The sequence below is a fragment of the Chanodichthys erythropterus genome, chromosome 2 (genome assembly GCF_024489055.1).
Source record: "Chanodichthys erythropterus isolate Z2021 chromosome 2, ASM2448905v1, whole genome shotgun sequence".
Classification (NCBI taxonomy): Eukaryota; Metazoa; Chordata; class Actinopteri; order Cypriniformes; family Xenocyprididae; genus Chanodichthys; species Chanodichthys erythropterus.
The window spans coordinates 27692627-27717636 of NC_090222.1; the positions used below are offsets into that span (position 1 = coordinate 27692627).

General features: G+C 40.9%; 1 protein-coding gene across 1 annotated transcript; it reads right to left on the reverse strand.

The window, feature by feature from the left end:
* Positions 1–71: 71 nt before the first annotated feature.
* Positions 72–16659, reverse strand: trim33l (tripartite motif containing 33, like). The gene is made up of 17 exons (XM_067407849.1): positions 16312–16659; positions 15273–15364; positions 13924–14062; positions 13716–13833; positions 13473–13589; positions 10316–10430; positions 9564–9707; positions 9225–9336; positions 7267–9128; positions 7095–7170; positions 4300–4333; positions 4031–4160; positions 3721–3926; positions 3454–3553; positions 3211–3279; positions 648–782; positions 72–486 (listed from the first exon to the last, which is right to left on the reverse strand). Exons 1-17 carry the CDS (start codon positions 16496–16498, stop codon positions 211–213), a joined length of 3912 nt encoding a protein of 1303 aa, XP_067263950.1. The 5' UTR covers positions 16499–16659; the 3' UTR covers positions 72–210.
* Between the last annotated feature and the right edge of the window lie 8351 nt (positions 16660–25010).

A 25010-nucleotide genomic window follows, 5' to 3' on the forward strand; every position in this document is an offset into this window, starting at 1 on the left:
AACATTGATCTGTAATGCTTTAATGTGCAACCCCCATGTGCAGTGAAAGAATGTGACGTTAAATTAAATAATCTTATTAATACACTTTAATTTGACTTCAAGGCAAAGGTATATAAACATACTACTACAATAAATAGAAAGCGATGCATAGTAATGTGGTTCCCCTTTCACAAACGTATGTGTAGTTTCAAAAGTAATTACTGAGACAGTTCAGTATTCACCAGCTGTAGTGTTCCCACAGCCATCTTTCTCCTTCCCTTTATAAGTGCAGGATTTCTTTCCTGCTGTACCACAGTTTTCCATAAAAAACTCTCTCATGCGTTTCAAAGTGTTTCTGTGCTTCTCTCTTTGAGTCTCTGTCTCCAAAGTACTTCTTGGATCCTCGCTGCTGGAATGTTTCAGGAGAGAAGCATGAAGACTCTTCCCAAAAGATTCATTTAGCTGTTGCTGGAAAGATTCTTGAAGTTTGACAACCAAATTTTTCCTCTGTATAAATAATCAAAATAGCACAGAATTATTATATAACAATCAATTCAAAGATTAAAAGATATATATCTGTGGTATTTCAGCTAAAGTGCTGAACTACAAGAAGAAACCTGACAGTTAAATTACACATGAATGTGATAAGCTGAATGGCAGCGGTTTACCTCAGAGTTCATCATCAAGATGTCAAAAAGAGTCCAAACATCTGACACCAGTTCAGCAGCAGTGCGATAAGGCGGCTTCCTTGTCCCCAGGAGTCGGCCAAGTATTATATCAAATTCGGCTGTTTTTGAGTGATTCTTTAAAAACAGAGCACAGCTCATAAGATCATTTTTTTGTCTGGATCTATTAATTTATTCAAAAATACATTCAAACACAATTCTTTCATACAATGACTTTGTATTACTCTACTTTGATGACCAAAATATAAAAAGATTAAAAAATCTATACATATTGAATACATATTAATTACATTATTATAAAGAAAACTAAAATATGTAGTTTGGCATAATCATTTATTATTACGTCTTAAACATTTTTTAAAATGTGGTGCAAACAACAAAATCATGTGGTGTGACAAATGTTGAAACATGCAGGAGAAATAAGGAAATTAAAGCCCTGAAGACTGACATGACCGTGTGTCACGGTCAGTAAGTCTATTAATATATCATATTAATATTTTTAAATGGCAAAGTTAGTTCAGACTGTAAAATATACAGAATGTCATAATTAGTAATATAATTATTAATATATCATTACTGTTATACATATTAAATATAACATTTGTAAAAAATACACTACTGGTCAAGTTTTTGGATGGTAAGATTTTTTAATGTTTTTAAAAGAAGTCTCTTCTGCTCACCAAGACTTCATTTATTTGATCCAAAATACAGCAAAAACAGTAATAATGTGAATTTTCTTTTTTACAATTTAAAATAACTTTTCTATTTGAATATATTTTAAAATGTAATTTATTCCCGTGATGCAAAGCTAAATTTTCAGCATCATTACTCCAGTCTTCAGTGTCACATGATCCTTCAGAAATCATTCTAATATGCTGATCTGCTGCTCAAGAAACATTTATTATTATTATCAATGTTGAAAACAGTTGTGTACAATTTCTTTTCAGGATTATTTGATGAAGAAAAAGTTCAAAAGAACAGCATTTATCTGAAATAGAAAGCTTTTGTAACACTAACACTACTGTTCAAAGGTTTGGGATCAATAAGAGTTTTTTTTGGGGGGGGGATTTAATACTTTTATTAAGCAAGGATGATTAAATTGATCAAAAGTGACTGTAAAGACATTTATAATGTTGCAAGTTGCAAAAGCTGTACATTTCATATACATGCTGTTCTTTTGAACTTTCTATTCATCAAAAAAATTGTTTTCAACATTGATAATAATAATTAATGTTTCTTAAGCAGCAAATCGGCATCTTAGAAAGACTTCCGAAGGATCATGTGACACTGAAGACTGGAATAATTATGCTGAAAACTCAGCTTTGCCAACATATAATTTTTGCCAAAATATATTAAAGGTCCTGTTTTTCGTGTTTTTTTGAAGCTTTGATTGTGTTTATAGTGTGCAATATAACATGTGTTCATGTTTTGTGTATAAAAAAACACAGTACTTTTCACATAATTTACTTATCTGTATACCGCTGTTTCCACTGTCATACAAACGGGCTGATGACTTCCTTGTTCTATGAAGTCTCTCCTTCAGAAATACATAACGAGAATGCCAGCGGTTCCTGTGTTGTGATTCGACAGCTCTGAGCGCACCGTGCCCGGAAAAGTCACGCCTCTTACCATAACGGGGAGATGCACGCGCTCAGTGTTATTGTAAACATGTCTTTAATTTTACCCTATCAATTTCAGCCGGAATCAGACCCGGTGATTGGACTGCGGGATGAAAATAACAGCGTTTCGACGACATGGCGACAAACACACTCTACAAACGCAACTCTTGTGTATTCCTCTGGGCGGAGGTTAGTCTTAGTGACGTTTTAGTGACATCATTAAAGAAGGAAGTAGAGGGATGTAGTCCAAACTTGCCGTTCGATGTAGGCGACTTCTGTTAAATAAAATATCTCGCTTGGCATTGAACTTTGAGCTTTAAAATTTTACAGATTTTATTTATACTCTAACAACAACATTACACACTAACTAAAGTTTGAAACATGGGATCACGAAGAATGGGACCGTTTAAAATAGAAAACAGTTATTTTAAATTGTAAAAATATTTCACAATATTACTGTTTTTGCTGTATTTTGGATCAAATGAAGCCTTGGTGAGCAGAAGAGACTTCTTTTTAAAAAAATCTTACCGTCCAAAAACTTATGACCGGTAGTGTACGTAAAATACATTTAACAATTGTGAAAATATTGATAGAGATGTAAACACTCATGTATTTAAGGTGTAACAAAAATATGTTATTACTTTTTAATTGATAATTACACCACAACATATTTTATTCAAGTCATTAAATGTAAACTTTTGTTGAAAAAAATAATAGTTTTCAAAACCAACATGAATGCAAAAGGTATATTTCTAAAAACTTGGCATATTTGCTTTGAGCTAGATTTTTCCTTGCCTTTATCTTGTACATTCTTATTTGTCATTAACCATTCACTAAACTATCTGTGAAAAGTCCCAAATAGTGATGGTGTTCCAGATAATATTAAAAGATGGTTATGCTAAATACTACATGCACTGTGTATTTACCTTGGTGGCGCTGTAGAGCAGGCACCTGTTCTCATCGCACAGGAGACCAAGGAGAAGCTTCTCACACTTCTGAACAGAACGGATGACATTAAATCGGTGTGACGTTATATCATTGCAGGACAAGAGATTAGAGTTGTGGCACGACACTTTATGTTAAAGTACAATCCTCTCCTAAAAATCCCTCTTTAAATTGTTGCGAGTGTAACTATTAGTGAAGATCCATTCAGGCTGATGGTGTCTCACTCTTTGATCTGGTAGACTCAGACTGGACGTCCTCATCTCCTCACTGCCATACACGACTGTCTCATTTACATCCTGACACAGCAAACACACCCAATCCTCGCTGCAAGAGAGAAGAAATACACCAAGACTCAAATAGAGGACAGAGAAAACAGTTACTGTTCTTAAATGCACATGCTTAACAAACTCCAGTCTTATAAATCATAGCTACTAAAGAATTGTAATTAAATTCAGTTTTATACAATTCCTGTTAGTTTCTGATGGTCTCACCAAGGTTTTGTGAGGATTGGCGGGATATGACAATCAGAGTGAAAAGCACATCCACATTTCGCACACAGAAGGGCAGCTCCTGCAGACTGACACACTGCACAGAATTGTACGTCAGATGCCGGGGAGCTGTTGCTGCTTTGCGGTATAGAGCAGGAAGAGGCTCTAGATGGCACTGGATCTTCGTGCCATCTCCACACCTGCTTAATCTGAGGAAGAACATGGTACAATTGAATATAGCTGTGGACTGGAGCTATAATGGCTATAGGCTAACATCACACATGTAGTCTTTCTAGCTCTACAGAGTCCTTACCTGTCCTCCCTGGGATTCCTGCACCATGATGTGGTCTCTGGAGATATCTGCAGTAAGGTGGAACTCTGGAAGTGGCTGCCCACATGGAGGCAGAGAAATGGGCAGGCGCACCAGAGATACACGTGGAAACCTATAACAGGAATAGTTAGTAGTTATAATTGAAATGAGGTTAATAATTCCTGCGATGCAGACAGGGTGCAATAAACACTATAGATCCCAGTATGAAGCAGGTCTTCAACCAATATTATATAGATTTATCTTGATTTCACCTCTTGAATTGTTTCTTGAATTGTTCCACGGTCACTATAAAAAAGAAAATATAACAAATAGACAAATGAGTGAGGAAAACCAACACTTTACACCAGGGATATGCAACTTTGGTCCTGGCGTGCCACTTTCCTGCAGAGTTTAGCTCCAAACCGAATCAAACACACGTGAGCAAGGTAATCAATATTTTCAGGATACTAAGGCCCAAGCCACTGGAAGGCAAGCCTGCAACCTTTAGCAAAAAAGCGTAACGGCTGATGCTAACGCTGCTGCTTTTGGCAGTATGCAGGGAAGGAGACCAGAGGCCGTTTTTTTTATTTTTTATTTTTGAATGGATGTCAATGGAGAAGAGGCTTCACTAGCTTATAGCTTATATAATGAATCGACTGCCTGATTGCTAATGTCTTATACTAAACAATACTTTTGTTTGGAACGATATGTAGATTCTTTTTTACTATGAAAAAAGGGTTATTTTATAAGAGAAGGCAGAGAAGGGAATGTTACTACAGGTAGGATTCGTTTACCAAAGTATCTAATAATAATACTGAGTTATACTGTATATTGTCTAAAAAAAGTAAAAAAAATTAAAAATAAATAAAAAATACAGATGTTTTAGGTTTCACCAGTTATGATATACGGAAGAGGATTAGGGCCAAGCAATAATAAAATAATAAAACCATCCCGAGATTAAAGTTGTTAAATTTCGAGAAAAAAAGTTGAGATAAAATGTTGAGAATAAACTCATTAAATTATGAGAAAAAACTCGTTAAATTACGAGAAAAAAGTCGAGATAAAATGTTGAAAATAAACTTGTTAAAATTACAAAAAAAATGTGTTAAATTTCGAGAAAAAAGTTGAGATAAAATGATGAGAATAAACTCGTTAATTTACGAGAAAAATGTTGTTAAATTTCGAGAAAAAAGTCGAGATTAAATGTTGAGAATAAAGTCATTAAATTTCAAGAAAAAAGTCGTTAAATTACGAGAACAAATTTGTTAAATTACGAATTTGTTCTCGTAATTTAACGACTTTTCTCTCGTAATTTAATGACTTTATTCTCAACATTTTATCTCGACTTTTTTCTCAAAATTTAACAACATTTTTCTCATAATTTAACGAATTTGTTCTCGTAATTTAACGACTTTTTTCTCGTAATTTAATGACTTTATTCTCAACATTTTATCTCGACTTTTTTCTCAAAATTTAACAACATTTTTCTCATAATTTAACGAATTTGTTCTCGTAACTTAATGACTTTATTCTCATAATTTAATGACTTTATTCTCAACATTTTATCTTGACATTTTTCTCAAAATTTAACAACATTTTATCTTGACATTTTTCTCAAAATTTAACAACATTTTTCTCATAATTTAACGAATTTGTTCTCGTAACTTAATGACTTTATTCTCATAATTTAATGACTTTATTCTCAACATTTTATCTCGACTTTTTTCTCGAAATTTAACGACATTTTTCTCATAATTTAACGAATTTGTTCTCGTAATTTAATGACTTTTTTCTAGTAATTTAATGACTTTATTCTCAACATTTTATCTCGACTTTTTCTCGAAATTTAACAACTTTAATCTCGAGATGGTTTTATTTTTTTATTATTGCTTGGCCCTAATCCTCTTCCGTAATGATACGACTTGAATTGTAATGACTATTATAATTGCATATATGCATATGACGCTGATATTGTGCATTTTAATTAATAAAAAGAAAATGAATGATTTAATTATAAATGTTTTATCATTTTATTTTATTTGTCGTTTAAAGCTGCTGTCCGCAATTTTTGGCCCTCTAGCGGTTAATAAACAGAACTGCACGCGTCTTGCAGAGGAACATTCTAGCCGGAGCTACTTTTCTCCGTGTATGTCTATGGCGAGTCACGCAGTTACTGTGATACTCTGCGGCAAGTCCTACCAGTCCGATCTGAAATAGTCCGAATATAAACACTTTTTATAAGTGTACCATAATGATTCAGGATAAGACAAAAACACGGTTTGGAAAATGGGTTCATGTTGTTGTGGAAATTTTAATTTTTCATATGCTTTTTACCTGTATTCTTGTGAAATATGATGCTTATGGAACATGGTATGATGTTGGCTTCATTGGTAATGTTTAACACAGTGTTAACATAGATGTTAGAAATAGAAAGAGCAAGATATGGTATGGGGACATGCAAGATGTATGTTAAAAACATGCCTGTGCTAACAATGTGTGGAAAGTTACAGCCACTAAGAGATGTTCCTAACATGGTAAAAGGACAGAGGCTTCGGCCTTGGAGGTTAGAGATATAAAAGTGAAGGAAGCTTTCGTTCTTGGTCTTACACTCTGCAGCTACTTGTGTTTCTGTATGCCCTGTCTGACCATTCTTGCAAGAAATAAAAGCTTTAAAGACAATTGGACGTGTTCGTCTCTCCTACATTTTGAACACACAAAAAAGTTGCGGACTGCAGCTTTAATGTAGTTAAAAAATTAAGTGTTCTTTCTATCGCTGCCAGGTTAGACTTTTTAATTGTATTGTAATGATTTATGACTGCTGTGTAGGTCACTGCCATAACATGATAGACGGAGGTGCCTCACATGATCCAAGTTACCCTTTCTTCAATGTTAAAACCCCAGACCCTCATCTCCCCAAAAATAAGCTGGTTTTTTTTTTTTTTTTTTTTTTCTTCAGGGTTGGGTTAAATTCTGCAGGACAGCAGCACTCCAGGACTGACATTGCTTATCAGTGCTATACACTATACTTTTTCTAATAAAGATGAAGAAAAAATAAATAAATATTCACCTGCAGATTCTTTTTCTTCCTCTTTTGCCTTTGTGTGGTAAAAAACACTTTGGACAGTCTTGTCATGTATCTCCCTCTGATAGGAAAAGAAAACTTTTGAATAAAAGACAGACCTCTGACATACAACTCTGATATACAATACTATTATCTTTAAGAACAAACATTCACCAACCTCCCCTGCAAGGTCACCTGATGTGCCACATGGAGTTGAATTCGCTGGATGTGTGGCTTTCCAATTGTCTGTTGAGCTGACAGGTGTTGTCTCTACAAGCTGACGAAAAGTTGTTGGCAAGCCAACGCTCCAATGTTTTGGTCTAGAGTCACTCTTGGTGAATGACTGACTGGCTTGAGCTTGTCTTGAACATTTCTCTGTGGTGGTGGTGGTGGTGGAGAGAGGGTCTTGCTGAAGGTTGCATAGGCCAGAGGAGTGGGCAGGATCTGGTGAAGATTCTTTGGGATCTGTCTCTGACACAGTGGAAGAGGGAAAGTTGCTCTCCGAATTATCCGTATCAGTGAAATTTGTGCTGCTCACACCTGCATCCTGATCACAGACGGAGTCAGCCAAGGCCTTGACTGGAAGGTTAGCAGTATTATAGGTGTCTCTTTTACACCAGAGGGTGTTGTTGCCACTTATGGGAGCAGAATGTATTGGGTTTACAGGAAGTGAAGAACCACTAGCTGTGCTTTGGATTGCTTTAAAGGTTGGACTGGTGGTATTCTGTGCATAAGGGTCATGGGAACAATGATTCATCCCGCCATTGGAGGGTCCAGCAGAGTGTACATTAGAGATTGCAGTAACATTATTTGAAGAAAGAGCGTTTATGGTGGAAATAACGGTTAAGGGAATATTTGGTTGTGCAGCAAAAGTATGCCCGGGCCCCAGGAAACTGGTTTGTACTGGATAGGTTAGTAAAACTGTTTGGGTGTCAGTTGGCATGTTTGAAACTGGCTGGGTTGGTACAGGTGTTTGGTTGTTGGCTTGCATTGGATAAGTTATTACAAGTGTTTGGTTGTTGTCTGGTATTGAATGAGTTAGTACAGGTTTTTGGTTGTTGTCTGTTATTGAACGGGTTAGTACAGGTGTTTGGTTATAGGCTGGTATGTGATGAGATAGTACTGATGTGTGGTTGTCGGCTGAATTTGGTTGAGTTAGTACAGGTGTTTGGTTGATGGCTGGTATTGGATGAGTCAGTAGGGGTGTTTGGTTATTGGCTGGTATTGGATGAGTTAGTGCAGGTGTTTGGTTGTTGGCTGGTATTGGAGAAGTCAGTAGGGGTATCTGGTAGTTGGCTGGTAATGGATGAGTAAGTACAGGTGTCTGGTTGTTGGCAGGTATTGGATGAGTTAGTACAGGTGTTTGGTTGTTGGCAGGTATTGGATGAGTTAGTACAGGTGTTTGGTTGTTGGCAGGTATTGGATGAGTTAGTACAGGTGTTTGGTTGTTAACTGTTGTTGGGTGGGTGATGGGAGAGTAATAGTGTAAGGTCCAGGCCTTCTTACGCTTGGAGTTATCGTTTATTTGAGACGATGGGCAGTTTGTGAATGGACGACGAGGCTGAAAATTAACAGATGGATGAGGATTCATTTGAGTTTTGTGAGCAGAGTTAGGAAAATATGGGACACGGTGTGATGAGGGAGTATAAGCATTCTTGGATTGGCCAGGTTTGGAAGAAAATGAGGAAGAAAATGAATTCTGAGGTTCTGAAGAGGGAGGTTTAGATTGATTTAGTTGGAATGAGTGTTGTGTGGCCTGGTTAGGCTGAGATGGCTGGCTGGGCTGAGATGGATGAAGCAAACTCTTAAGGGCCTGGTTCATTTGTACAGTCTGAGAGGAAGCACAGGAATGTAGTGCAGGGCTGTTAGCAACACATTCACCCTGAACCTGTTCATCAACACTTGGTGTGGCCGGTACAGGATGAACATCCGTGGCAGTTACTACAGAATTTGGATTTGAGCTTTCCACAGACTTTGACTGAGTGGAACCAGTTCTCATAGAGGAAAAAGGAACAGAAGTCTTTCTAATCTTCATAAATCCTGGGTATAAAGAAAGGAAAATGTGTAAAAATGAATAGATTTTTACAAAATGTGAATCCTTTTATTTAGTAAAAAAAAGTTGAAGGTTTTATGTACCAAATTTGACCATTTGCTGACAGAGATCGTTCTGAATCTGAACGTGCAGTTTAGTCATGGTCTCAGGAGTGCATGTCTCCTGGGACAGCAGCTTTTTCACCTGGTTCTCAATCTGAGTTAGAGACACAAAATTTAGCAAGGGGATCTGCACTCAGAATCTGAATGTCAGTCACTTTTGGTCACAAATATGACATATAGTCATATGGTGATGTCATATAAATCTGATGAATTTACAATATGAATAAATCTTAAGGGGGGGGGAAGTCTTGAACATAATCAGTATAAAGTTTTCGATATCTTACAATATTTAAGGAATAAGCATGAAACAGAAAGGCTTACTCTTTTTGTGTGGACCAGGAAGCAATGGCCCTCAGTGTTTAGGATTTTGTCAATAAAAGCTACTATGTAGTCCTGAAAGCCTTCCAGCCTGTTCAGAGATGTCTTCCGCTCCAACAAACATCTCCCCTCCTCTGCATACAGGGCCTTAAAATCAAACATGCAAAAAGTAGTAAGGGTTACAGATTTGAGTTTCCTGAACAGGATTGAGGGCTGATAAGAAGCAAGTCCCACAAAAGAATATTTGTTAATTTTATTAGTTTTTATATTCTTAAAAGTTACATGAAATTACACTGAAATGTGAAATGCTGAAATGTGCAAGTTTAAGGAAGGTTAAAAGTGCATCTAACAACAGCCATAGAAGGAAATGGAACAAATGTAGGCTATAACTAAATCTGTTTTATGATTAATTAGTCTAGACTTTTGGAAGTGACTAACAGTGGAAAAAAAAAAAATTGCCTAGTGTAATCAATCAAATCAGAGAAAACCCTGTACTTCATGTTATTTTTATATGTTCTGTTAAGTATAAATGTGTGTGCATTTTCTGTTTGATGAACGGGCTTGAACACTGATTGATTCTGATGACCTGTTATTATAAATACTGAAGCTACATGCTGTAATAATAAACATAGAAAAGGCATTTTGAAATTTTGGTGAAACATGCCAAATATTCATTTTCTACCTTTCTAGGGAAAAATTAAAATCATGAACAGCGTGTTTTAGTAAATGAGCATTAGTGAGTACCAAATTCTTACCTCTATGTCTTTTAAGATCTGCGTAGCTTTCAGTACCAGAGCCTGATAAAGGGAGAAGACCACCTGTTTCAACATCTTTTTTGCAGCCACTTTTAGATCCTCAATGTCCTGTAACCTAACAAAGATTGAAATTTTAACATATACACGCTTTTTTACACTTGCATATACAGTGCCGCTTGAAAGAACCCCTTGCAGAATTTGTGAAAATGTGAATAATTTTAACAAAATAAGAGGGATCATACAATATGCATGTTATTTCTTATTTAGTACTGTCCTGAGTACGATTTTTTACATTTTTTTTATTTTTTAATTTTACATAAAAATATTTACATATGTTCCACAAGACAAAAAAATAGCTAAATTTATAAAAACGACCCGCTCAAAAGTTTATGAACCCTTGATTCTTAATACTGTGTGTGGTTACCTGGATGATCTATCTTTTTGTTTTGTGATGGTTGTTCATGAGTCTCTTTCTCTTGTTCTGAGCAGTAAATTTGAGCTCTGTTCTTCAGAAAAATCCTCCAGGTCCCGAAAATTCTTCAGATTTCCAGCATATTTTTGCATATTTGAATCCTTTACAGCAGTGACTGTATGATTTTGAGATCTATCTTTTTACGCTGAGGACAACTGAGCGACTCAAACTCAACTATTAAAAAAGGTTCAAACATTCACTGATGCTCCAGAAGGAAACACGATGCATTAAAGAGTCAGGGGTGAAAACTTTTGAACAGGATACAGGTCTCCAAATTTTTCTTTTTTTTTTTTAAATTTCTGTTTTTCTTTTTTTTTTTTTTCATTTAGTACTGCCCTTCGAAAGCAACAGAAGACACTTAAATGTACTTAAATTAAGTACAATATTACTTGATCTTCAAATACAAAAGGTTTTCACCCCCGGCTCTTAATGCATCATGTTTACTTCTGGAGCATCAGTGAATGTTTGAACCTTTTTTAATAGTTGTGATTGAGTCCCTCAGTTGTCATTAGCATGAAAAGATGGATCTTAAAATCATACAGTCACTACTGGAAATGGTTCAAATATGCAAAACATGCTGGAAAACATGAATTTTTTTGAGACCTGGAGGATTTTTTTTTTTTTGAATATTAGGCAGTTTAACTGCTCAGGACAAACAATTGACTCATGAACAACCATCACAAAACATAAAAACAGTCATATATCATCCAGGTAACCACACACGGTATTAGGAATCAAGGATTCACAAACTTTGAATGGGGTCATAGTTATAAATATATATTTTTTGTCTTGTGGACTTTATGTAAGCATTGTTTATGTAAAATATCTTACTAAATAACAAATGACATGCATTTTGTATGATCCCTCTTATTTTGTTAAAATTATTCTCATTTTCACAGATTCTGCAAGTGGTTCACAAACTTTCAAGCAGCACTGTATATATGTATATACACTTGCTTTTTACCACTGAGTGGCCTGACTCGATCTTATAGGTGAATTTCCACCATACATGTCTCTCAAAAACAGCTTTAATGAGTGTTAAGACATTTTTGTGGAATACTACCATTTTAGTAATGTTTCTAGTGACTATTTGTTACCAGGATGTAAAGTGATTTGTTTCATTCATTGATGGCCCTGCTTTGATCTGCCATTAACACCTCTCACGGTTCTCACGCTCTCTTTTTTCTGTCACTCTTTACCACTGTCCTTTTGAATAAAAGGCCCTGTTTACACCTGGTATCTCAAGTGTACCAGTTAAACATTGTCAGGCTAGACAGACCGGCATTTACGTCTGGTACAAACAACTCAAATGTGTCTCTTGTGAACACTTGCTATTGCATTTCAAGGGCATGTTCTTACTACATAGACTGGACTGCTTACAAAACCTTTTTGATTTTTTGCCAACTTTTGGGCTTTTTTTTTAGTTTAACATTTTTAATTGAAACCCTGTTTAAAATTGTATTTAGTATTGTCCAGTTCTGATCAGATTACTGAAAATGGATACTGTTACCAGGCGTAAGCAGAGTCTTTTTTGAATTTAAAGAAACCTCAAATTAATAAAAGTTCTCTTTAAGAAGTTAGTAAATGATCTTGACACATTATAAACACACTTAATTGTACTTATCTTTGGAGATAAGAAGTCACTATATGTCTAGTTTTTGATAGGCACAGACTTTTTTACTTTCAGACTATGAATCAATCCAGTCTGTGGATATAAAACACGTTATATTCTGAGCCAGTTTTAGAGTGCTTATTGTTTTAATTTGTCATGAATCTCCTAGCAATGAGGAATATGTTTCTGCAAGAGTTTGTTTTCTTTGGAAACACTTAACAAATCTGACAGTGTGATCTTTAAGGCCAATTCTTACCACACTGACAGAGACCAACCAATGGCAATAGACATGTTCGGCGGGCTTTGACTTGTTAGCATCTGTTACCGTTGATTGTTTTTGCCAAACATGCTGAATCGCCGTTTGGTGGAACATGGAATGTCTAAGAAGCAACGTACTGTAATCTAGTGATTGTTCCAATTGTTCGGCATCTGTCAGTGCAGTGTGAATTGGCTTTTAGTCTTTAAATGACAGGGGAGAGTCTAATTTGTTGAATAAAGATGTTATTTTTGTTTCTGTGCAAAAAAAGTCTTCTCGTCGCTTCATAACAATAAGGTTGAACCACTGTAGTCACAACAATGTTTTTACTACTTCTCTGGACCTTGATAATTTTGTTGCTTTCTATGGAGAATAAAAAAACTCTTGGATTTCATCAAAAATATCTTAATTTGTGTTCCAAAGATGAACAAAGGTCTTACGGATGTGGAACGACATGAGGGTGAGTAATTAATGAATTAATTTACTTTTTTTGTGTGAACCAACCCTTTAAACTCTGTTTTTAAAAGTAGTGAAGTGTATTCCAGCCTTTAATGTGATAGTTCGTCCTAAAATGAAAATTCTGACATTATTTAACTTCATGTCATTCAAAAACTGTATGATTTTTCATTTTTGGGTGAAGTATCCATTTACAAAATATGGTTGAGACAAGAATGTAATTAGCAAGACTAAGTAAGTCTCAAGTAAGTTTGTTCTTGACAGATTGTTCCTTCAATTGGTGCACTGTCAGCTGTTTTCAATAAAAAGCATCAAGTTTTACCATGATAAGATGTCAGCTCTCATGGCCCTATTCAGTTACCTTGCCTCTAGAAGCAGCAGGCTACTGCTGATCATCTCTTTTTGATGTCTGATAGAGTCCAACAAACTCTGCAGTTGCTGTCTCTGAGATCCCACAGCTTCCTCCTGCTGCACAAAACTGACATATGGATGGACATGTAAATATATATATATCACAAAGCTTTACAGCTAAGCAAATAAATTCCATATAGTAATCTTTTAATCTTCACATGCACTGATCTGAGAAGGTTGATTTGCACTATACCTGTGGCCTCTATGAGTGATCAGCTGACAGTCTTTACAGGTGAGCTCTTCACAAACAAGACAGAAGAACCTCAAGCTCTCCTGAGTGTGTAAAGGACAGCGTCTTCTCTGGATCCAACCTGAACAAAGGAAACAACAGAACACATCTGAAAATGCACAGAAGTTCATAGCAGTGTTAGTCTGAAGCATGCATGGAAAGCAAATCTAACCTGTAGGTGGTTTTTTTGGTGTGACTTCATGGTCACGGGTCACTTTTACCCTACGATGGGCAGACATACAGTCCAAACACAGGGCCTCCTCACACTGGACACACCATCCACTAACCTCACTCTCTTCACACCCAGCACACTGCAAAGATTAATTCAAAATTTTGGATTAAGATTTACAATGGAAGACAGAGAGGAAATGCGTCCTTTATGTCACTGCTGAAATTCTTTGTGCCAATTAACAACACAAGGATAATATCTATAAATTCTTAAAGGTGCCCTAGAATGCTTTTTCACAAGATGTAATATAAGTCTAAGGTGTCCACTGAATGTGTCTGTGAAGTTTCAGCTCAAAATACCCCATAGATTTTTTTTTTAACTGCCTATTTTGAGGCATCATTAAATATGCGTCGATTCAGCTTGCTTCCCTTTTAAATCCTCGCGCTCCCCGCCCCACGACTCTAATACATTGCATAAACAAAGTTCACACAGCTAATATAACCCTCGAAATGGATCTTTACAAAATGTTCGTCATGCATGCTGCATGCATGCTTCAGATTATGTAAGTACAGTATTTATTTGGGTGTTTACATTTGATTCTGAATGGAGTTTGATAGTGCTCCATGGCTAAAGCTAACATTACACACTGTTGGAGAGATTTATAAGAGAATGAAGTTGTGTTTATGAATTATACAGTGTTTAAAAATGATAATAGTGACGGCTCTTGTCTCCGTGAATACAGTAATAAACAATGGTAACTTTAACCACATTTAACAGTACATTAGCAACATGCTAATGAAACATTTAGAAAGACAATTTACAAATATCACTAAAAATATCATGATATCATGGATCATGTCAGTTATTATCGCTCCATCTACCATTTTTCGCTGTTGTCCTTGCTTGCTTACCTAGTCTGATGATTCAGCTGTGCACATCCAGACGTTAATAATGGCTGCCCTTGTCTAATGCCTTGAACATGGGCTGGCATATGCAAATATTGGGGGCATACATATTAATGATCCCGACTGTTACGTAACAGTCGGTGTTATGTTGAGATTTGCCTGTTCTTCAGAGGTCTTTTAAACAAATGAGATTTACATTTGTCATTTCCTTGTACTGAATTCTTGTTATTCAACTATGCCAAGGTAAATCCAATTTTCAATTCTATGGCACCTTTAATAATTGTTCTATTTCTAAAAGAAAGAAGTCCACTCCACACCACATATAACGATAAAGGCACAGAGGAATGATATTGTTGGAATCACTTTCAGAATGATTTTTTTCCCCACCTGATGAATGTACCATTTTATTCATAATCATAACTTTTTCCATTATATACGCACTCTTACCTTGGGGGGCTTGTTATTATTAGAGTCGTCTTCAAAAATGACACATTCTGTGACCTCAGACACACAAAAGGTCTGAGCACATAATGGACAATCTAGACAGAGAAAGAAATAAAAAGCCTCAGATGTGTTTAGCAAGCCATGACAAAATCACAAGAGTAGAATAATTTATTAGAAAAAGCAGAAAGGATACAAATCAGCATTGGAAATATCCTTACACCTTGTTTGCTTGACACTGACAGACACACAATACACACAAAATTTAGCTGATTTCACATTTTATTTAAAAATGCTTTAATGTTTAATGTTGCTAAAAAGAAGATACTTTAGCAACATTTCACAATTGGTGTCATAAAGAGAAAGGGTTAAACGTAATGGATTTATAGGACTAATAAAATAATATCTCAATTTGTAAAATTCCACTTTGTGCAGTGCAAAGAAAACTTGTTCATGCGTTTCCAAATTGGTTTCGCTTCAGTATGTGATAGAAACAGAGAATATTATGGGCATATTCACTAATGTCAAACTAATGTAAAATATGCTAACTTAACCCCAGTGCTCTACTGCGTATCTTGTATAACTTCCTGTATCGATAAAGGAAATGCGTCAGTGACTTCCTCAAACGATTTCAGGATATTTTTTAGATCAATATAATTACTGTTTGTTCATAAAATGATACAATTTTCACAAATATGCTGTTATTTAAAACAGCTTATGTAAAATGTTTGTTTATTATGTCGATAACACAAATATAGTGGGTAACATTAGTTGTAACTGTTAACTGGCCCCCAATGGAGAACACCATATAGACTTAACGTTATGTGTTTCTGGATAAAACGACCTGACCCAAACCCAAGCATTTAACTTTGAGACCCCTTATGTGAATAATCGTCGGACCTAAAGAGTCAATTAAACCTAACTTTACGCGATTGTTTGAGCCTGCAGTTCAACGCGATTTTAAAAAGGTCACGTGCAGAGTTGGACTTTCCCGAGCGCCCCAATAAAATCAATCAAACTGTGACAACTACAATCGAGCTCTTACCTTGTGTGGCTCCATCTGTGCAGATCTTCGTGAGGCAAGTATTACAAACTGTATGCAGGCAGGGCAGAAGTCTGGGGTCAGCAGAAGAGTTCAGGCGAAGTTTGCAAATAGCGCAGGATCCGCAAACCGTTTTTTCCAAATCCAAATGGGGCGACGCTTGACGCCCTGTTTGGTCAGGGGTAAACATCTGTTGCTTGAGAATTATTAATGTAAAAAGACGTGTAACCGCATACGAAATATACGGGAAAACTCGACGCGTTGCGCTTGTTATTGTGATTGTGGATCCGTTGAATATACCGTCCCTGAAACTTTTCTGTTACGTGGGGCGGGGCTTCGTGGAATATTCATAAGTTTCCCTGTAGTGGGCGTGTCCTAACCAAACAAAAGCGGATGTTTTGAACATTTCCATGTGTTTTCAGTGTGTGCATACATGTAAGTAAAGGAAACGCTTTAGGACAAACTTTAATGCTCTTGGAAGTCAAAAATAGTTGTGGTTTAACGGTTTGTACATTTCTCTTAAACCAAACAACACTACTATACACTGTATATTCTAACCAACTCATTAAAAATGTGATCTAAAGGAACTTGCATTAACATTTTCAGTTCCACAACTTATATTTTGTCAGAAGGACACATCCACCTAGTGCAACAGAAAACCTTAGGAATCCTATATAATCTTGTAGTACACAGAGTGGAACTTTACAGAACACCACGTGGTGGTGGGAAGAAAAATTGGGAAGGGAGGATTGTTCCTTTGCAAAACTTTTGCATTCCCCCGAGAAACTTTGCGTTCCCTCACAAATATATTTGTGTTCATGTGAGCTAAATTTGTTTCCTTCCTATCCCATTTTTTTTTCCCACCACCACATCCCTTTAGGGGCTCCGTAGAACTTTGTTGAAATATGTGCTGGGAGAACTGGATTTCCATGGTTTCTGGGGAGGATTGTAGAAACTAGTATGCCAGACTTAACTGATTCTTAATTTTTTAATACATAAAGAGAACATATGGAAAGTTAACAAATAATTGCAGAGATGCAAAGTGTTTTAGCGGAAAAGACGATAATGGTAATCAAACTAGGCTCCTACTTAACAAAAATGCTTTTTCATTATTTATTAAAGAATTCAATTAACTGATTTCATCTTTTGAACTTTTTTAACACAAGACGCAGATATTGCTATAACAGATAACCCAACAACACCTGTGAAAAGATGACGCCAGCCCCTGCGAGGACTTCAGATGATGGCAACTCTGAATTAGCATGCACCACTGCCAAATTTTCTAAATAATGTAATCATGATCACAACTTGTAATAATTGCTTTAATTAGATCAAATGATTAAATTAATACATGATATTAGCTAACTGCATGATTTGTGTTATCTTAGAACTGTACATTAACATATGGACATTACTTTGACACAGTCACCTCTGATTACTCTAAATTGTAATGTAGAAACATTAAGCATTTGTAAAGGTGCTTTGAAACTATATGGTTAAAAGCACTCTACCAGTAAATGAGAATTGAATTGTGAAGTGAAAAACAAAAGTGAAAGCAGAACTGGTTTTCATATCATATTTATTTCTAGGAACTAAACTACCATTGTCTTTCACTCAGTTCCCTTTCGATACTTCACTCGTACTGCGTATGGGGAAAGGTCTCCCTTTTTCCCCGCTGCTGAAGCCTTTTTTCAATAACGCAGTGTAACTGCACCGTCATTGGTTCACTCATAGACAAGTTGTTGAACCAATGGCGGCGCGGCATAGCTGCGCGGCCTATGGCGACAAAGCGCGCGAATATTCCCGCCGAAATGGGCGGGGTATAGGGCTATATAAGCAGGCGTTTCGCCATAGGATTTCAGTGTTTTCTCCTTCAGCGACGACATCTACTTCTCTTCGCTGATCTCCGCCTGAAGCCGAAGAAGCTCGCCGCCTTCTGCTCTCGCCGCCGTCTGAAGAGGCTCCCGCAGCGGACTCGCCTGGACTCGCCGGTGGAAGAAAGCGCCGGCGCCCTCGCGGACTGCAGCTTCTAGCGCCGTCGCCGAGCCGCCGCCTCCCGCTTCCCGCTTCCGGCCGCTTCCTGTGCGTCCCCTGCCGCCATCCGGCGCGCCGCCTGAGAGCTTCATCCGCGGCTTAACGCCGCTCTAAAGAGCGATTTCCAGCCGGTTTCACCGCTCTAAGATCGTCCCCGGCCCACGCCGCGCTAAAAGAGCCACCCAATTGCCGTTTTCACGGCAGCGGCGTCTCACGATGCCCCGCCACTCATGTGGTACTTGCAGGGCCCCCTGCACGACGACGATGGACACAGCGAGTGTGTCGCTTGCCTGGGCAAGCCCCACGCAGACGGCGCGCTCGCTGGAGACTCATGCCCGCACTGCGAGTGTATGAGTCTCGCTTCCCTGCGCTCGCGGGTCGCCTTCTTCACTGAAGGCGATCTCGCCGCTCGCGCCCTCCCGTCTCCTTCCTCCCGCGAGCCGGCGAGGAAAAGACAGCGGGGTAGAGCGACTCAGCGCCAGGAGTTGAGCGAGCTCACGCCGGCCCAGCCCCCGCGTGCCTCGCCCTCTCCTCCCAGGGAACTCTCTCCCGTTCTGTTCTCTCGCCCTGAGCAGCGTCCCTCCGCAGAAGCGAGTGACCTCGTCTCATTCGGGGAACAGACGACGAACAAGACGACTCCATGTCTCTTGCGGCTTCCGAAGCGGAAGGATGGGCTGGCGAGCCGGAAGACCCCGCTCCACCGCCTCCCTTGGAACCCATCGAGCATGGCCAGGGCATGGATGCCGAGCTCTTCCGCATCCTGTCTAGAGCCGTTGAAGAGCTGGACCTCGAGTGGGCCCCTCCAGAGGAGCCGTCTCGCAGCCGCCTGGACGAATGGTTTCTGCCAGGCCGCCGCCAAGCACCTCGCCAGCGTTCAGCGCCCTTCTTTCCTGGGGTCCACGAAGAGCTGACGAAGTCGTGGCGCGCTCCTTACTCTGCCCGCCTCCACACTACGCACCGCTCCGCCCTCACCGCCGTCGACAGCGCCGAGGAGAAGGGATACGAGCGCTTGCCACCCCTAGATGAAGCGGTGGCTGCTCACCTCTGTCCTCCCGCGGCTGTGGGTTGGAAGACGAAGAGGGCCCTTCCTTCCAAGCCCTGTCGGACCACCTCTACTCTGGCTGGACGGGCTTACACCTCGGCGGGCCAAGCTGCCTCTGCGCTCCACACCATGGCCATATTTCAAGCATTCCAGGCCAAACTCCTCCGCTCTCTGGATGAGTCTGGAATCGACGCGCCAGCCTTCAAAGATCTCCGCAGCGCCACGGATCTTGCCCTGCGAGCTACGAAGGCTACGGCCCAGGCCATCGGTCGTTCCATGGCCAGCCTGGTCGTGTTGGAGCGCCACCTGTGGCTCAACCTAACGGAGATCAAAGACCTAGACAAGACGGCCTTCTTAGACGCCCCGGTCTCGCCTTCTGGTCTCTTCGGGCCTGCAGTGGATGGCTTCACTGAGCGCTTTACTGCCGCGCAGAAATCGTCTCAGGCTATGAGGCATTTCTTGCCTAAGCGCTCCAGCTCCGCTTCTGCGTCTAGCCGCCCCAGGACTGCGCCGGCTCAGCAGAACAAACCAGCCCCACCTGCAACACAGGCAGCGCCGCCCCAGGAGCATCGCCAGCGCTCGCGCCCTGCGACGCCCTCCCTTCCCGAGGCGCCAGGGACCCCGGCCCAGGATTGTGCTGGACCCGGTGCCTCCGAAGTCGTCCTGATTCGTCGGACAGGAAGAGGATGGGGGACCGTCCCGTTACGACCGGACCACCCCAAAAGCTCCCCACGAGTAATTTCCCCTCCGCCTCGTTTATTTCCGGGCGTGGGAAACATACTCCAAGTGACAGCTGGGCCCACACCTGTTGCGCCCACTCCAAACGCCGTTTTCACGGCGGACAAATTTTTACCTCATCACAAAAAGAGCAAATTTCCTCTTCCACCCCTCGCGGTGTACGACCCTCTCAACGGCGGTCTGTCACCCAACATTATTCAACCCCTAGCCACTCGGGCCGAGGCCTGGCAGGCCATCCCCGATGTGTCAGAATGGGTCATGGGGATCGTAAACCAGGGCTACTCGCTCCAGTTTGCACGACGGCCCCCCGCTTCGCCGGGGTGCTTCAAACATCGGTCAATCCGGACGACGCTCATGTCCTCCGGGCCGAAGTCATGTCGTTGCTGGAAAAAGGAGCTGTGGAAATGGTTCCTCCGTCAGAGAGCGAGACAGGCTTTTACAGCCGCTACTTTCTGGTCCCCAAAAAGGATGGCGGTCTCAGACCCATCCTAGACCTCAGGCTTTTGAATCACTCCCTCATGAGACGGAAGTTCAAAATGCTGACGCTGAAGCAGATCCTCGCGCACATTTGCCCCGAGGACTGGTTCTGCTCGCTGGACCTGAAGGATGCGTATTTTCACATCCAGATAGCCCCCCGTCACAGACGATTCTTGAGATTCGCATACGAAGGGGTGGCATACCAATATACGGTCCTGCCCTTCGGGCTGTCTCTGGCTCCCCGCACTTTCACCAAGTGCATGGACGCGGCGCTTTCCCCTCTGAGACAGATGGGAATCCGGGTTCTGAATTATCTCGACGACTGGCTCATCTTAGCCCGTTCGCGAGACGAGCTGGAACGCCACAGATCCGTGCTCCTCAGCCATCTACAATGCCTGGGTCTCAGGGTCAACTTAGCCAAGAGCTCGCTATGCCCCACTCAACGAATTTCGTTTCTGGGAGCAGTTTTCGACTCGGTCCGTATGACGGCAGTAGTCTCGCCAGAGCGCGCCCTGGCAATTCAGCAGCTCACGGCATCTGTCACGAACAAAGCCTATCTCCCTCTGAAGTTTTTCCAGAGGCTGCTAGGGCTGATGGCTTCCGCCTCCCGGTGCTGCAGCTAGGCCTTCTTCGGATGCGGCCTCTTCAGTACTGGTTGAAGTTCCGGGTTCCTCCCAGCGCATGGCGGCACGGCCGCCTATGTCTCAAGGTCAATCGGGCCTGTCTTCTAGCCCTGAAACCTTGGATGGATCCAGTATGGTTCCAACGCGGAGTCCCTTTACAGGCGGTCTCACGGAGGACGGTGCTCTCAACAAACGCCTCCAACTTGGGCTGGGGCGCTGTGTGCGAGGGCAGACCGGCCTTCGGCTCGTGGAGCCACGAGGAAAGCCATCTACACATCAACTGTCTAGAGATGCTAGCAGTGATGAAAGCCCTTCAGTTCTTTCAGGCTTACTTGACGGGACGTCATGTTCTAGTTCGGTCAGACAGTATGACGGTGGTGTCATACCTGAACCACCAAGGCGGTCTTTCGTCCAGCCGCTTATGCGCTCTGGCGAAACGTCTGCTGGAATGGGCTCTTCCGAGGCTTCAGTCGCTCAGAGCGACTCATGTTCCTGGCAGGAACAATCTGGGTGCGGACATGTTGTCACGGAGCAACATCCCCTCCGACGAGTGGATGCTCCACCCCCAAGTGGTCCTCACGATCTGGGAGTTCTTCGGGAAGGCAGAGGTAGACCTCTTCGCCTCAGAAGACAACTCTCATTGCCCAACATTTTTCTCGAAGGAAGTAGATGCTCTGGCCCACACATGGCCCAGCACGCTCCTTTATGCTTTCCCTCCGATCGCACTGATCCCCCAGGTCATCAGGCGTATCAGAGAAGACCAGCACAGAGTCCTTCTGGTGGCCCCGCTCTGGAGGAACCAGGTTTGGTCCTCAGAGCTATTCAGGCTCTCTCTAAGAGCCCCGTGGCCGATTCCCCTGAGACGGGACCTCCTCTCTCAGGCAAACAGAACAATCTGGCACCCACAGCCGCAGCTCTGGGCTCTGCACCTCTGGTCCCTCGATGGGAGCCGACTAGCCTCCCCGAGGACGTCCTAAATACCATTTCTCAGGCTAGAGCCCCATCTACGAGGCGCCTCTACGACCAGAAGTGGTCAGTCTTTGTTGATTGGTGTTCAACACGCAACATAGACCCTGTGGAGAGTGACGTATCTTCCATACTGTCTTTCCTCCAAGAACGCTTGGAAATGGGGCGCTCCCCTTCCACGCTTAAGGTTTACGTAGCAGCCATTGCAGCGTTCACGCTCCTTGTGCTGGCCAATCGGTGGGACGAAACGGGCTCGTGATCCGTTTTTTGAGAGGTGCTAGGCGTTTGAATCCTCCTCGCCCTCTCACTATTCCCTCCTGGGACCTCTCGTTGGTCCTCAGGGCCTTGAAAGGAGCCCCATTTGAACCAATGGGTTCAGCCGACCTCAGGCCCCTAACACTAAAACCGCTCTGCTACTAGCACTAGCATCGGTAAAGCGTGTTGGCGATTTGCAGGCCCTCTCTGTGAACCCTGCATGCCTCGAATTCGGGCCTGGTGACTCTAAGGTCGTTCTGAAACCTAGGCATGGCTACGTCCCTAAAGTGCTCTCAACTCCGTTTAGAGCTCAGGTCATCTCGCTCTCTGCTCTTCCTCCCTCGGCGGACGAACCAGAGCTGCAGCTACTCTGCCCAGTCAGGGCATTGAGGACCTACATAGACCGATCACAGTCTTTCAGACTGTCGGATCAGCTCTTTGTTTGTTTTGGCGGCCGCACCAAAGGGTCTCCGGTCTCGAAACAACGCATTTCCCGTTGGATAGTGGATGCTATTAACCTGTGCTACTCCTCACTGGGCGCTAATTGCCCCATAGGAGTCAGGGCCCACTCCACTAGAGGAATGGCTTCCTCGTGGGCTTGGTCCAACGGAGTTTCCATCCAAGACATCTGTGAGGCGGCCGGCTGGTCTTCGCCGTCCACCTTTGTCAGGTTCTATCACCTCGATGTCCCGACCTTACAAGCTCGGGTCCTGTCGGTGTGATTAGCGGCTTCCAACAGGTCCCGCTTCACGCCACCATAGGAAGTATCTTCCTTCAGTGTAACCATGGGTTCGGTTAGGCTTTGCCTCCGCTTGTCCTTTTGCCCCCCTCTGGGTGGCCAAATGCAAGCTATATCGTTCCCAGCCGTGGCACGGCGTGGTTGAATTCGTTCCCCATACGCAGTACGAGTGAAGTATCGAAAGGGGAACGTACTCGGTTACTAACGTAACCTCGGTTCCCTGAGATACGGAACGAGTACTGCGTCACTTGCCGTGCCACGAGGCTGCGGCTCAGGGTCGTCGCTTCAGTCGATTGACACTGAAATCCTATGGCGAAACGCCTGCTTATATAGCCCTATACCCCGCCCATTTCGGCGGGAATATTCGCGCGCTTTGTCGCCATAGGCCGCGCAGCTATGCCGCGCCGCCATTGGTTCAACAACTTGTCTATGAGTGAACCAATGACGGTGCAGTTACACTGCGTTATTGAAAAAAGGCTTCAGCAGCGGGGAAAAAGGGAGACCTTTCCCCATACGCAGTACTCGTTCCGTATCTCAGGGAACCGAGGTTACGTTAGTAACCGAGTACGTTCTCATATGCTCAGAGCCACAGGGCCCTTCTATATCATATTTTTGCTGTAGCAACAGCTCAGAGTGTAAAGCAGAACACAAAAGTGTTAATGTAGTGCTAAATAGAGCTGACGATTTAAATCATGGTTAAATACTGAATATAAATGGATGAGGAGCAAAAGTGTACCAAATATAAGGGACTGTCTGTCTCTTGGCATACGGGTGACACAAACCACAAACTGTCATTAGATGCACCAGCAAATGGATGTCGTGCATTTGTGGTTAGTGCTCCTTGCTCTAACTCTGAGGCGTCTTAGAGGTGTGAAGTCACAAAGTCAAGCTGTTATTCTGTTTCAGCAACTTTCAGGTCAACTATTATTACTATTATTTTTAAAGTGGCTATTTTTGTTTTATGTTTAACTTAAACCCTCATGTTTATTTTAAATTTTATTATGTAAATGTAGTAATAATAATAATAATAATTTTGAAATTAACCTCTAATTTATCTCTTCAAATGTTATTTAAATTCTGTAAATCATAATTTCTGTTTGAAGTCAGTTTGACCCAAGCAAAATCATAATACAATAGTAAAACAATACAATAAAAGAAATTGAAATTGAATGTGTGTACTCCTATAGAGCGCTCACCAATCAGAAAATCTAATGTGAAAATCCAGTGCATTTATTTATTGTCATGTATTTCCTGTTTGTGTTCCTTGTGCTTTTGTTTTGTAGCTGTGGCAAAATAAAAAACGACTCTGTGTGTACATTAATGAGGAAAAAATGAGGAATTTAAAACTTAAATGATTTTAGCAAATGGCTGCAATATAACAAAGAATGAAACATTTAAGGGGGTCTAAATACTTTCTGTACCCACTGTAAGTGCAACTTTAGCCTATAAAAGCTGTTTTTTTCTGTTTTCAAATTTACTGTATTGTCTGGTTATATTCAGAGACTGAGAAATAATTATATAGGCATTATATCATTGCTAAAACAACATCTAAAGACTTTTGCACATATATACACACACACACACACATATATATGTATATACATGCATACATACACATATATACATAAACTAAGCACATATTGTATGGTAATCATATTTTAAAAAAATTATGTATATTTAAAATTTAAATATTTAATAAATATGTAAATAATAAATATTTTAAATATTTAATAACTTATGTGAAGATAATATGAATCTGATTTAGAATTAGGGTAGCACTTTATTGTACAGTCCTGTTACACATGTACAAACTATGTACTTACCAATT